The sequence below is a fragment of the Mus pahari genome, chromosome 18 (assembly GCF_900095145.1).
Source record: "Mus pahari chromosome 18, PAHARI_EIJ_v1.1, whole genome shotgun sequence".
Lineage (NCBI taxonomy): Eukaryota > Metazoa > Chordata > Mammalia > Rodentia > Muridae > Mus > Mus pahari.
Window position 1 is genome coordinate 49,364,725 of NC_034607.1, and position 12,104 is coordinate 49,376,828.

The 12,104-nt window shown below is 48.6% G+C and overlaps 1 protein-coding gene across 5 annotated transcripts in view; it reads left to right on the plus strand.

The window, feature by feature from the left end:
- Nucleotides 1–7,579: 7,579 nt before the first annotated feature.
- Nucleotides 7,580–12,104, plus strand: part of Mta3 (metastasis associated 1 family member 3) — a 121,834-nt gene continuing 117,309 nt past the window's right edge. For 3 of the 5 annotated variants that reach the window (XM_029531305.1, XM_029531307.1, XM_021217431.2), the window contains exons 1-2: nt 7,645–7,693; nt 9,902–9,969. In XM_029531305.1, coding sequence (XP_029387165.1) covers nt 7,666–7,693; nt 9,902–9,969 — 96 coding nt within the window. In that variant the 5' untranslated portion in view covers nt 7,645–7,665. Of the gene's footprint in view, nt 7,694–9,901; nt 9,970–12,104 lie in introns of all 5 variants that reach the window. The other 2 variants (XM_029531306.1, XM_021217433.2) reach the window with 1 other exon arrangement.

Consider the following 12,104-nt stretch of genomic DNA (forward strand, 5'->3'; position numbering starts at 1 on the left):
GAACCAAACTTAAATCACAGGATGAGCTGAATTACATCTGAACTGCTGCACAACCTCATCAGCATCTCCTCAATTCCCAGGGAGAAAACATTTGTCTGTCTCTGTCTCTGTCTCTGTCTGTCTCTTTGTCTCTCTCTCTCTCTCTCTCTCTCTCTCTCTCTCTCTCTCTCTCTCTTTCTTCCTGGTTTTTCTCTGTGTAGCCCTCTCTGTCTCGAAACTCATTCTGTAGACCAGGCTGGCCTCAGACTCAAAGAGCTCTACCTGCCTCTGCCTCCTGAGTACTGAGACTAAAGGTGTGCCACCAAGCCTGGCGAACCCAAGTTTTTTGGTTTTGTTTTTGCTTTTTTTTTTTTTTTTGGCATTATCACTTATCTTCCTGTGCCAGGCAGGAGAGACACCAAGAAAGACAAAGCAATTGTTTCTGTAACAGGGCATTGGACTGCTTTGCATGTCTTTTGTTTTCTTTTTCTTTTATTCTCTTATTTGGTTTACTTATTTTTGTTGTTCATTTGGAGAGAGTGTTTTGGAGAGAGTGTTTCGAGTAGCCTAGGCGAGCCTCAAACTCAGTGTAGCTAAAGCTCGCCTTGAACTCATTCTTAAGCCTTTGACTCCTGTATGCTGCAATTAGTGAGGTGGGCAATCTAGTCCCCCACCTGGCTCTTCCTTTATGTGCTACCGAACAAAGACTGCAGAGCCTTGAAAAAAGGAGGTAAACATAGTGCCTCTGGCTTCTGGCATTGGGTTTTTTTTGGGGGGGGGGGCTTTGTGTCTTTAGGCTCCAATTCACACCCTCCCCCCTTATAGGACCTTCTCTTCCGTGTTGCCTTTTAATCTATGTCTTGACATTTGTCTTTGGATTTAAGGCCTACTCTAATCCAAGACCAGCTCATTTTGATATCTTAACTTAATTACACCAATAAACGGTCTTTTTCTGAAGAAGGCCTTAGTCACGGTCTCCAGGGAGATGGTCTTTTGTAGATGGTCTTTTGTGTCCTTCCTCCGTGGAGCCCACTATGCCCTCTGAGGGAGGGAGGATGAGGTGATGGAGCCTGGGGACCTTGGGCTTTGGTCCCTTCCCTTTTCTGATCTTTCCCCCCTCCCTCTCTACCACTGGGGCCACAAGGACAGAGGGTCAAGGCAGGACTCTACCAGGGAGTGCTATGTACTTGCTTCTGACCACACTGAGGGGGGGGGGGGAGAGGGGTGCAGCCCTGGGCGCTCTGCCCTGGGCATTGACTGGTGTGACTGCTCATGCCCTACCTGTTTGCACATTTGGACCTTGATTTGGTGGGCAGAACCCAACCTGTTAAACCTGTTCCTGCTTTTGAGAGCTGCTTCTTCCCCTGGGGCCAGGGCTTGGCTGACTTCTAAGACCAGACAGGCTGGGTCCTGGGCTAATGGTGACTGGGAAGACAAGGATCCCAGCTGGTCTGCCTCCTACACTCCAGGTCTCTTCCCACAACTCTTCCCTACAGGGGATTGATCTCCCTAGACACTTCCAAAGGCACACAGGGCCAACGTGCACATCACCAAACCCAGTCTTGTCTCAGCTCCTGTACCTGTCTCCAACCAGTTGCACAACGCCTTGAGACTTTCTGTTTGTTCCAATCTCCCTGAAGCCTCCAGATCTTGCTGTTCCTTCCCTGATGAATTACAACCTCTTCTTACTCAGCCTATTGCCTCTGCCCCAGGCTGGACTAGCACTTCCTTTCACCCACCTCATGCCTGTTCCTGTTCTTCTGTCCGGACCCCTTCTTCTCTGGGTTATTCTTGGTGTGCTACAGCCTGATTCATTCCTTATTTTTTTCCTTGAGATAGCATCTCTCTGTATCGTTCTGGCTGTCTTGGAGCTCTCTCTGTAGAGCAGGATGGCCTCTAACTCACAGGGATATTCCTGCCTCTGCCTCCCAAGGACTAGGAGTAGGGGCCTATGTTAGTGCACCAGGCTCTGATTCATGTTTACAAGCATCCTTACCACAGCTCCCATTGACCTCCTTGACTCTTTACTAGAGAAGGAACCTTCCTGGGACTAGAACCATATGGCTCAGCTCACTCCCCTCCGAGGGCATTAGAGAACTGGGTGGGATCCCAGCCAGGCCTAGCAGTGTCTGTTTTTAATGCCAGCGTTTGGGAGACAGAGGCAGGAGGAGCTCCGTGAGGCCCACTTGACTATACGGTGACTGCATCTCAAAGGAAAGTAGAGGAAAGGAAAAGCCTTTCTGAAGCCAGCCTTGGTCTCCATGTTCTGAGCCAGGGAGTGGATGGGGAGCAGTGACCTGAGATGCTGTAACTCCCCTGTTCAGGCTCCCCTCCCCCTAGGAACATTCTTGTTTTGCTTGTTGATGTCACCTGCCTTTCTTCTAGGATTCATCTGTCCATTTTTTTACAGCTGAGGGCCTCCCTAAAAATATCTGAGACAGGCTGGACTTTTCCAAAGGAATTTGCTAAAACACAAAGTAAGTTAATGAAAGGGAGGGGGTGATAAATCATAGAAACACAAACACGGTACAGCTTCTTCCCCGACGCCTGGGCTCCAGCCTCAGATTAATTACACCCGAGGCCCCCAGGCTCCTTTCCTAGGTTCAATATCACAAGGCTCCCAGACTGCGGCCAGAGCACAGAACACTCTTTTTTTTTTTCCCCCAAGAAAAATTCCATGCCCGAAGAGAAAAACTAAAGGAAAAAAACCAAACTAAGACAAAAAGAACTCCATTCCTAAGCTGAAACAAAACCCAATTCTCTCTCCTATTCTCCTATGTCCTTCTCTCTTTTGTTTTTCCTTCTCTCCTATCTATCTATCTATCTATCTATCTATCTATCTATCTATCTATCTATCTATCTATCTATCTGTTGGCTTTTTTGAAACAGAATTTCTCTGTGTAGCCCTGGCTGTCTTGGAACTCGATCTGTAGACCAGGCTGGCCTCAAACTCATAGAAAAGCTGTCTGCCTCTGCCTCCTAAGTGCTGAGATTAAAGATGTGTGCCACCATGCCTGTCTCTTTTCTTATTTTTATATTTATTTGTGTGTGTACCCATGTGTATATGTGCATGAGCATGTTTATGTGTGTGTATGTGTTTGGGCATGTGTGTATATATGTGTGTGCATAAGTGTGTATGTCTATGTGCCTATGTATGTATCTATGTTTGTGTATGTATATGCATGTTTGTGTGTGGGTATGTGTGTGTGTCTATGTGTGTTTGTGAGTATATTATGTGTGGGGGGGTATGTGTGCCTATGTATGTATGTGTGGCATGCATGGGTGTGTGGCATGCATGTGGAAGGTTGAACAATTTCACAGAAGTTGCTTTTCCTTCCATCATGTATGCCTGGGGACTGAACTCAGGTCCTCTGGCTTGGTGGCAAGTGCCTTTACCCACTGAGCCTTCTCGGCAGTGACATGACCCTGTCTCTTTCTTTCTTCTTTGTCTTTCTTTCAGATAAGGTCTCATGTAGCCCAGGCTGGTCGTCTTGCCTCTATCTCCAGAAAGCTAAGATGGCAGGCATATGCTGCCACACCTGGCTCATTTGCAGCATTCTTGCAAATGAAAGAGTGGGTTTATAGAGATCAACAGATGGAACACTCTGGGCCTCAAACAATGCCTTCCACGTGTTTCTTTAATTACAACAGCCATACTAGGAAGCTTTGTCCATGGGGAGACCATGGTGTCACTCTGGTGTCACTGACATGCTTTAGGGGACATCGCTTCTTTAGGGATGCTTGAGAATGGTCAGAGAGAAATGTGACATAACAAACATGAAGTCCTTAACATGGGACACCACACCTGGGCTTATTCAGTGTTGGGGATGAAGACGCATGTGGGGTGTGTATTCTACCAACCCAGCTACAACTTCAGCCCCCATCTACTTATTTATTTTACTTTAAGACTTTTATGGGGGGAGGGGGGTTCGAGACAGGGTTTCTCTGTATAGCCCTGGCTGTCCTGGAACTCACTTTGTAGGCCAGGCTGGCCTCGAACTCAGAAATCTGCCTGCCTCTGCCTCCCAAGTGCTGGGATTAAAGGTGTGTGCCACCACGCCCGGCGCTAAGACTTGTTCTTATTTATGTGTATGTTTGTGTGCTTGTGTGTAGGCATGTGCATGTGAGGGTAGGTATGTGCAAAGGTCAGAAGAAGGTGTTGAATACTCTGGTGCTGGAGTTACAGACAATTGCGGGTCCTCTGAGATGGGATCCTAACTAGGGTTTCCTGGAACAGCAGTGCATGCTCTGGTTGCTGAGTCACCCTCCCTCCCCCATTCTTTAAGATACTGAGCATTTCCTGTATAGAGGAGCTTGTTTTGGAGCTGGAGGTAGAAGAAGTTTAACACAGAGAATCTAGGGGAGGCGGGGGGTGGGGGGGGACAGGGGAGGCAGGGGAGTCTGAATTGGCCACCACCATTACTTCTTGTTCTGACCCAGGTCTCTAAGTCTTTAATGGGGGCTCCAGGCGATGACTGCTCCTAAGGAGAAAAGCTGAGTGTGGACAGGCATGGGAAATGTTCTCAGCACTTTTCACATATTTGTTGTGGTAAGTATAGAGACCTCAAAAAACCTGAGGAAATGGGACAAGCAGACAAGGAAGTAATAAGAATACAGAAATACTTTGAGGAAGGATTTTTTTTAACTTATTATTTTGCTTTTGAGATGAATCTCATGTAGTCTCGGATGGCTTCATGAAAGCCAAGGAAAACTTGAGTTTCTTCTTCCTACTGCCTTCCTACCTCCACTTCTAACCCAAGGGCTGGGTGAGGGGTTAGGAGCATAGGCTATCACTCTTGGTTTATTTACCAGTGGGAATCTAACCTAGAGCTTTAGGTATGGTAGGTTCCAGTCACATCTTATTCAGCTATCACCCAGCTATGGAGCTCAGGCTAGCCTCAAATTTGCTATGCAGTTTAGGATAATCTTGAACTCCTGCTATTACTGCCTCTACCCCTCAACTGGACTTTAAGAAGAACTTAGTGTGTATGTGTGCATGTATGTTGGCTGTGATGTGAATGTGTGTATGTGTGCATGTATGAAGTCTATGATGTACATGTGTGTATGTGTGCATGTATGAAGTCTATGATGTGTGTGTGGAGATGTATGTAGGCTATGATGTGCATGTGTGTATATGTGCATGTATGAAGTCTATGATGTGTGTGTACATGTATGTAGGCTATGATGTGCATGTGTGTATCATGCATGTATGTAGGCTATGATGTGCATGTGTGTATGTGTGCATGTATGAAATCTATGATGTACATGTGGGGCTCTGTGGACAACTTTTGGGAATTAATTTTCTCTTTCCAATGTGTTCCAGGGATGGAACTCAAGTCACCAAGCTTGTGAGCAAACATCTTTACCTGCTGAGCCATCTCCTCTGTACTTCCAGCCCACTCTTGTTCACTTATTACTTAAAAATAATGAGAAAACCTTCTAAAACTTATGATCCATTTCTTTGAATTTTCAGGCGACATTCTTAGTAGAAGACAGACTTTGTGTTTCATAGTGTTGTGGGCCAGAGGGATTAGTGCTGATGCCAGAATACTATTCCAGGTGAACTATCAGCTGCCGTGTGTCAGTCAGAAATGGAGAGTAGTGTCAGAGAAGTCACATTGTATTTTTGGTAGGATCCCCAGTGAAAGAGTTATGATAAATAACAGCTAAACTGTCACTGTACCGGAGCTTTTTTGTTTTCTTCCCTTGGCCAGAGGGCTGAGGGCTCACAGTTGCAAGCTACCAACGAATCTCAGGCTTTCCAGAGTACAAAGGGATCGGCAGACACCTGCTATTCTCATAGTGCTTTAAGCTGTCTGGTTTACAAATCATCCTCAGATATTGCCTCAGATCCTTAGCACACCTGTGCAGTGGAATTAATGTCTCCATTTTATAGATGCGAAAACAGGCCATCGAACAATCAGTGTAATACTGGCAAAAGTCCGTTTGTTTATGCCTCGGCTATTCATAACATTCTTTTTCTCAGTATTGTATGATAGAGGAACATCAATCAAAATGCAGTCTTCTTTTCCCGGGACAACTCCTACCTTGGCACAGACCCTTTAAATCAGCATCACCAGGCACTCCAACCCACGATACTAGGCCAACGTTTATTGTGCAACAAGGCCTGAGTGTAGCTTGGAATGCCTTGGCTTTCCTAAAAGAAGTTATGTGTTCATTGGGGAGAGCCAGTCAGGAAGATCTTGCTCTGTATCTCAAGCTGGCCACAAACTGGAGCGCCTCCAGCCTTGGCCTATGGAATACTAGGGTTACAGGTATTTACCTTAGCCCAGGGAATACTAGGGTTACAGGTGTTGAGTACTATGAGGATCGTCTATACGCAAACCCTCACAGAGGGTGTGAGGAATGTGAAAAGGGGATCTATAGCTACTCAGCATGGGAAAACTAACCACTTAAGAGCTTTCTGATGGGGCAAGTGATCCCACACCTGTAATATAACCCAGCACTCAAGAGGCTGAGGCAGGAGGCTACAAGAGCCAGCCTGAGCTGAGACCCATCTTAAAACAGGTAATGTTGCTGAGGTAGCTCAGGACAGCCAGGCCTGACTATGAGTTCAATCTCAACTCATTTGATAGACCTACACATATATATCTCATAGCATTCATGCCCTCATATGATAGATAAATGGATGGATGGATAGTTTTGTAAATAAATGTATTAAGAATTTAAAAACAAGCCAACAAACATGAAAAACAAATCCCCATTAATGCAAAAAACAAAAACAAAAACAAAAACGGGGCTTTGGGGCAAGGGCGTGCTTTTTTGACATAAAACTAGTTAGCTGACCAGCAACCCCAAGCTGTTAGACACGACCTCCTCCTTTTGATGGGGGAAAAACTGCAGATTGTGGAAACCATGTTCTTCTACCAGCAAAGGAAGTCCTCTTGTGCTGAAGGCCTCTCCTGGTCAAAGCACAGGCTGTACACAGAGCCTGTTTGGAGGCAGGGCCAGAGGATGTGGGGGAGTCGGGTTTGTTCAGCTCAGTTTTGGCACAGCCACGACAGACCTGCCAGTGTGGTCCGGGTGAGAAAGCCAGCTTCCAGCTCTTTTCCTAGCTGGGTCTCAGACTCGAGCCAGCTGCAAACACGGAGGGTCTTCTTGGCCCCAGGGCCTGTAGGCTCTAAAGCCACCAAACGTCCTCTCACCACGAGGGAGGGACGCAAGCAAGCATCTGTCGCTTGCATTGGCTGCATCGGAGAGTTGTACCCAGAAGGGCGTTCATGTGCTTGAGGTCACACATATAGAGGGGTGTCCCCGGGGACAGAGGCAGGAAAGGAGAACCTGTCCCAAGGTGGACAGGTGACGCGGGCGAGCGAGACGCTCGGAGTGGCTGAACCTCTGTCCCCCCACCCTGGTTCTTCCACAGCCCCTGACCCTGGTGTGCTACCCCGAGGCTAGTGCGGGGGGGGGGGACCCGGGGTCTTCGGCTCCCCGCAACCCGTCGCCCCGTTCCCGCCGCGCGCTCCGGCCTCCCGGGCCCGCTCGGCGTCGCTCTGCCGGCGCTGGGGGCGGGCACAGCCCCCTCCCTCGGTGTCCCCTCCCCGTCCCTCCCCCTCCCCCGTGGCGAGGCGGCGGCGGCGGCGGCGGCGGCAGCGGCGGCGGTCGAGGCTGAGGCGGCGGCGGCGGGCGGGGCTCGGCTCGGGCTCCGCGGGCGGGCGGGCGGACATGGCGGCCAACATGTACCGGGTCGGAGGTAGGAAGGCTCGGCCCTTCCCGGCCCGTCGGGGAGCGGGCGGTGGGAGCGGGGGTCCGGGCGGCGCACGCTTTACTGCCAGCAGCCCGGGAGCCCGGGGCTGAGGGCGCCGCGGGCGGGGCGCAGGGGGCTCCCCACCCCCACTCCCCTCCCCCAGCGCTCCTGCCCGGCGTCTCGGGGCCAGGCCTCTTCTGGGGACACGCATCGGACACCCCCTTTACGAACGCCCCAAAGGATCAGGGCCCCTGCAAGCCCCCTAGCCGAGTGGTCTTTCCCTCGCGTGGCTTTTGGGCACCCGGGGGGGGGGTCTCGAGCACCCCCACCCCCCACCCCAACCCCCCGGCTTCTGCTTCTGTGTTAGCGTGGGCTGGGGGGCGATGGTGGCCCAGGTAGGGGCACAGCTCGACAGGCCCTGTTTGCAGAGCCCGGGCCCTGCACCGTCGCTGCTTCACCCCCATTCCCTTCGGTTTCCCGTTCAGCCCCCCTGAGAGTGGGGCTGGTGTGTGGGGCCAGGGATCAAGCCGCAGCCCCAGGTAGGGAGTAGAGCTCAGCCTGGACGTTGGCTCTGCTGTCTGTCTTCCCCAGCCTTCTGCACAAGAGAGAGAAATAAGGTCAAACAAACTTTCCCTGCTCACGACGCCCTCCCTCCCTCCTTCCTGGTAAAATAATAATTCAGATAAGTGGCGTGTTTGTGAGTGAGACTCGCTCTTCCGTCTTTGCTCATTAGCCGAGAGCTCCTGATGGATGATGGTGGGGGAATGGCCTGGCTAAATGAGGCCACTTAGCAGCAGAGGGCTGGGAGAGAGCCGCCTAGGTAGACCGTGACTGTGCAGTCTAGTCTCTCAGGTAAACACATAGTGGGAAGTTTCCAGCGACTCTGTAGAGGAAAAATCCTGTACGTTTGGTTGAAAACTTGCCATGATTTCTTTGTAAGAAGGGTCTAAATGGAGTTGAATCAAATATAATAAAAGGGTAAAAAAAAAAAAAACAAAAACCAAACCAAAACAAAAAAACAAAATCCCAACACCCAGCCCCTATTCCTCACCATCCCAGGTAGAGCAAGAAAAAGTTTGTTACCTGACTTGCCCGTACACACTCTGCCCGCCGATTTTTTTTTTTTTTTTTTTAAGTTGATGTTTGAAATGAATTTGGGCTGGTAAGCCTTTCTTTTTCTCCTGATTTGTCTCAGGTCAACAATTTTATGTAAGAATTGTTGTTCAGGGCTGGTTGGATTGGAGGGGTGAGGCACTCATGGGAGGGTGCATTGGAGGGCTCTGATACATAGTGATGAAGGGGTCTGGCTATCATGTTGTGGTGGGGTTGTTTGGTAGTTTGAGGTGAGGTGCCTCCTTAGGCCTGGCTGCCCTAGAACTCACTCCTGGACCAGGCTGGCCTCACAGAGATCTGCCTGCCTCTGCCCCATAGGTGCTGGGATTTAAGACCTGTGCTTTTTGTTGTTGTTTTGAGGCAAAGTCTTGCTATGTAACTCGAGGCCAGCCTCTGCCTTTTGATCCTCCCTGTGTCCCACTCCCCCCAGCTACAGCAAGTCATGCTTTTTCTTTCTTTCTTTTCTTTCTTTCTTTTTTTTTTTTTTAAATTAAATAATTAATTCAAGGGTGGCCATGGTGGCACATGCCAGTAAATTTAGCCTGTAAGTGTTGGGCCAGGAAGCTAAGGAGCTGAAGGTCAGTCTCAACTACTTCGCCAGTTCTTGCCAGCCTGGACTGCTATTTCTAAGAGAAATAGAAATGTAAGCAGGATGTGGTTCGTGGTACATACCACTAATCTCCACTTGAGAGTGTGAGGCTGGGGGGTGTTGAGTTAGTTCTAGATGAGCTGGGGCTACTTAGTCAGGGGTGGGAATTGTAGGAAAGTAATACACTTGGAACAGCTTCCAGAGGTTGCCTTACAGTGGCTTGCCTACTTCCTAATGTGTAGGGAGCCCAAGAGATTGTGGCACACCTTTAATCCCAGTGCTCCCAGTCCTGGGCAGAGGCAGGCAGGTCTCTGCTGTGAGTTTGAGGCCAGTCTGGTTAACGAGGCAAGGTCTCTGAGACATCCTGAGCTATCTCATGTGACCCTGTCTAAAACAAAAAGAAAAATAAACAAAAAACAAAACAAAAAAAGAAAAACAAAAAACAAAAAAACTGCTCTGTGCTGTCACATGTGAGCTCTTGGTTGAAAAGGCCTGTACGTCTTTGTTTGCAGATTACGTTTACTTTGAGAATTCCTCCAGCAACCCGTACCTAATCCGAAGGATAGAGGAACTCAACAAGGTGAGCATTGTGGCATTATCTGTCGTACACTTCCCTTTAAGGGTTACTGGGTAAAGGGCCTGAGAGGTGATTTTTACTTTCAGTTCCAGGCTAATTACAGAGTTCTGCAGGCATCTGAATATTTGTTGACTTTTCATAAAGATTTCTGACCAATATCACTGAATAAAAGATGGCACGTCTCTTCAGATTGCATTGAGCCTCGAAGATCAGGCCAGTTGTGTCACTTGACTCCTGTTCATATTTAGGACTGTACTAGGGATTTTTGTTTGTTTGTTTGTTTGAGTTGGGCTTACAACGACTTCAAAAATCTCAATCCTCCTGCCTCAGTTTCCCAAGCACTGTGTTTCACATCCGCTAGTGAATTAGTATATTCCTCCTCGAGCTTTAGAAGGAAGAATAGCTAACTTGGGCGTGGTGGTCCATGCCTAGAGTCCGGCGCAGGGCAGCCCAGTGTCAGCCAGTCTCAGCCTCCACCCCTCCCCACAACACACAAATTTGTAAAATGAGTCGGCGGTGTGACACCAGCACTTGGGAGACTGACGCAAGCACATGATATCTATATGAGTCTGTCCTGCGTTGCATTACTGAGACTGTCTTAAAAAAAAAACAAAAAAACAAAAAAACAAAATGAGAGGCTGAGGAGATGACTTGCATGCACGAGGACTTGAGTTCAATTCCCAGAATCTGAAAGAAAAACCGGTTTAGTGGCTCAGGCTGATAATCCTGCCCTGGGGCTCCCGCACCAGCCAACCATGCTAACCTACTTGGAGAGTTCCAGGCTGAGAGACAACTCATCTCTCAAAAATGAAAGGAAAAGAAAATGGCCAGAGCACACGCCTTTAATTCTGGCACTAGGTAGGCAGAGGCAGGTGGGTTTCTGATTTCGAGGCCAGCCTGGTCTACAAGAGATCCAGGCCAGCCAGAGTTACACAGAGAAAGAAACCCTGTCTCAAAAAATCCAAACCAAACAGGCAAACAAATGAACCCAAAGTACTTGATGAATAGTAATGTTATGTATTAGCATAAACCTGAGACAGTTTAGAGACTCATTAGTTCCACAATTGTTTACTTAATGCCTTTTTTCTTTTAAAGATTTATTTATTTATTATATGTAAGTACACTGTAGCTGTCTTCAGACACCCCAAAGAGGGCATCAGATCTTGTTACGGATGGTTGTGAGCCACCATGTTGTTGCTGGGATTTGAACTCAGGACCTTCAGAAGAGCAGTCGGGTGCTCTTACCCGCTGAGCCATCTCACCAGCCCCCTACTTAATGCCTTTAACTATGTGCCAACCACTTATCCTAAAATACTTAAAAATGTATTATTGAATGAAACAAGAACTGTGGTATACACTGGTTTAGAAAAACAGGAAATGAAAATAAACACAATATAGTATGTATAAATTTATATGTATATGTGGTTTTTCTCCCATGTTCTTCCTCCAAAAGATTACTGTCATTTCATCTGAGCACAGATTAGGGGAAAGTAAAAAAGAGAAGTTTCTGATGTTTTGGTTCTGGTTTCTGGTTTTGAGACAGGGTTTCTGTTAGGAAATATAGTAAGCTCCCCGATCCACCCTCCCACGGAGGGTAGGTGGGAGAGCGGGTGGTACCTGGTGGGCTCATGCCAAGGTGCCCCATGGGAAATCACACCATGCAAAGAAACCTGGTATTAAGGGGAGGGGTCTAGAGAGGGGTAGAGGCAGGTGGACGGGAACCAGAGGCACTAGGGCAGAAAAGGACAGAGATGGGGAGAGAGGGACTGGCCCGAACACATGGGAACTCAGGGAGAGAGAACTGAGGTGACTAGCAGTTCTTTCATACCAGGCCTGCACCTGGGGGTCGGTCATCGAGGCAGGTGGCAGGTGTAACCTAAGCTTGCTAGGTAGGTCCTTGGGAGGAGCCTGGCAGAATTGCCTGTAAGCCAGCAGTTTCCTGTTGCCCAGGCTGGTCATGAACTCCTGGTGCTCCAGCCTGGGCATCTTCAATGCAGGGATCAGAGTCCTGAATCATGTACAGCAAGAGAAGCGTCCAAGACGTACATACGTACGCTACTGAGCTACTTTCATCAAGAAGCTCTAGCTTTAGCCGGATGTGGTGGCGCANGCCTTTAATCCCAGCACTCGGGAGGCAG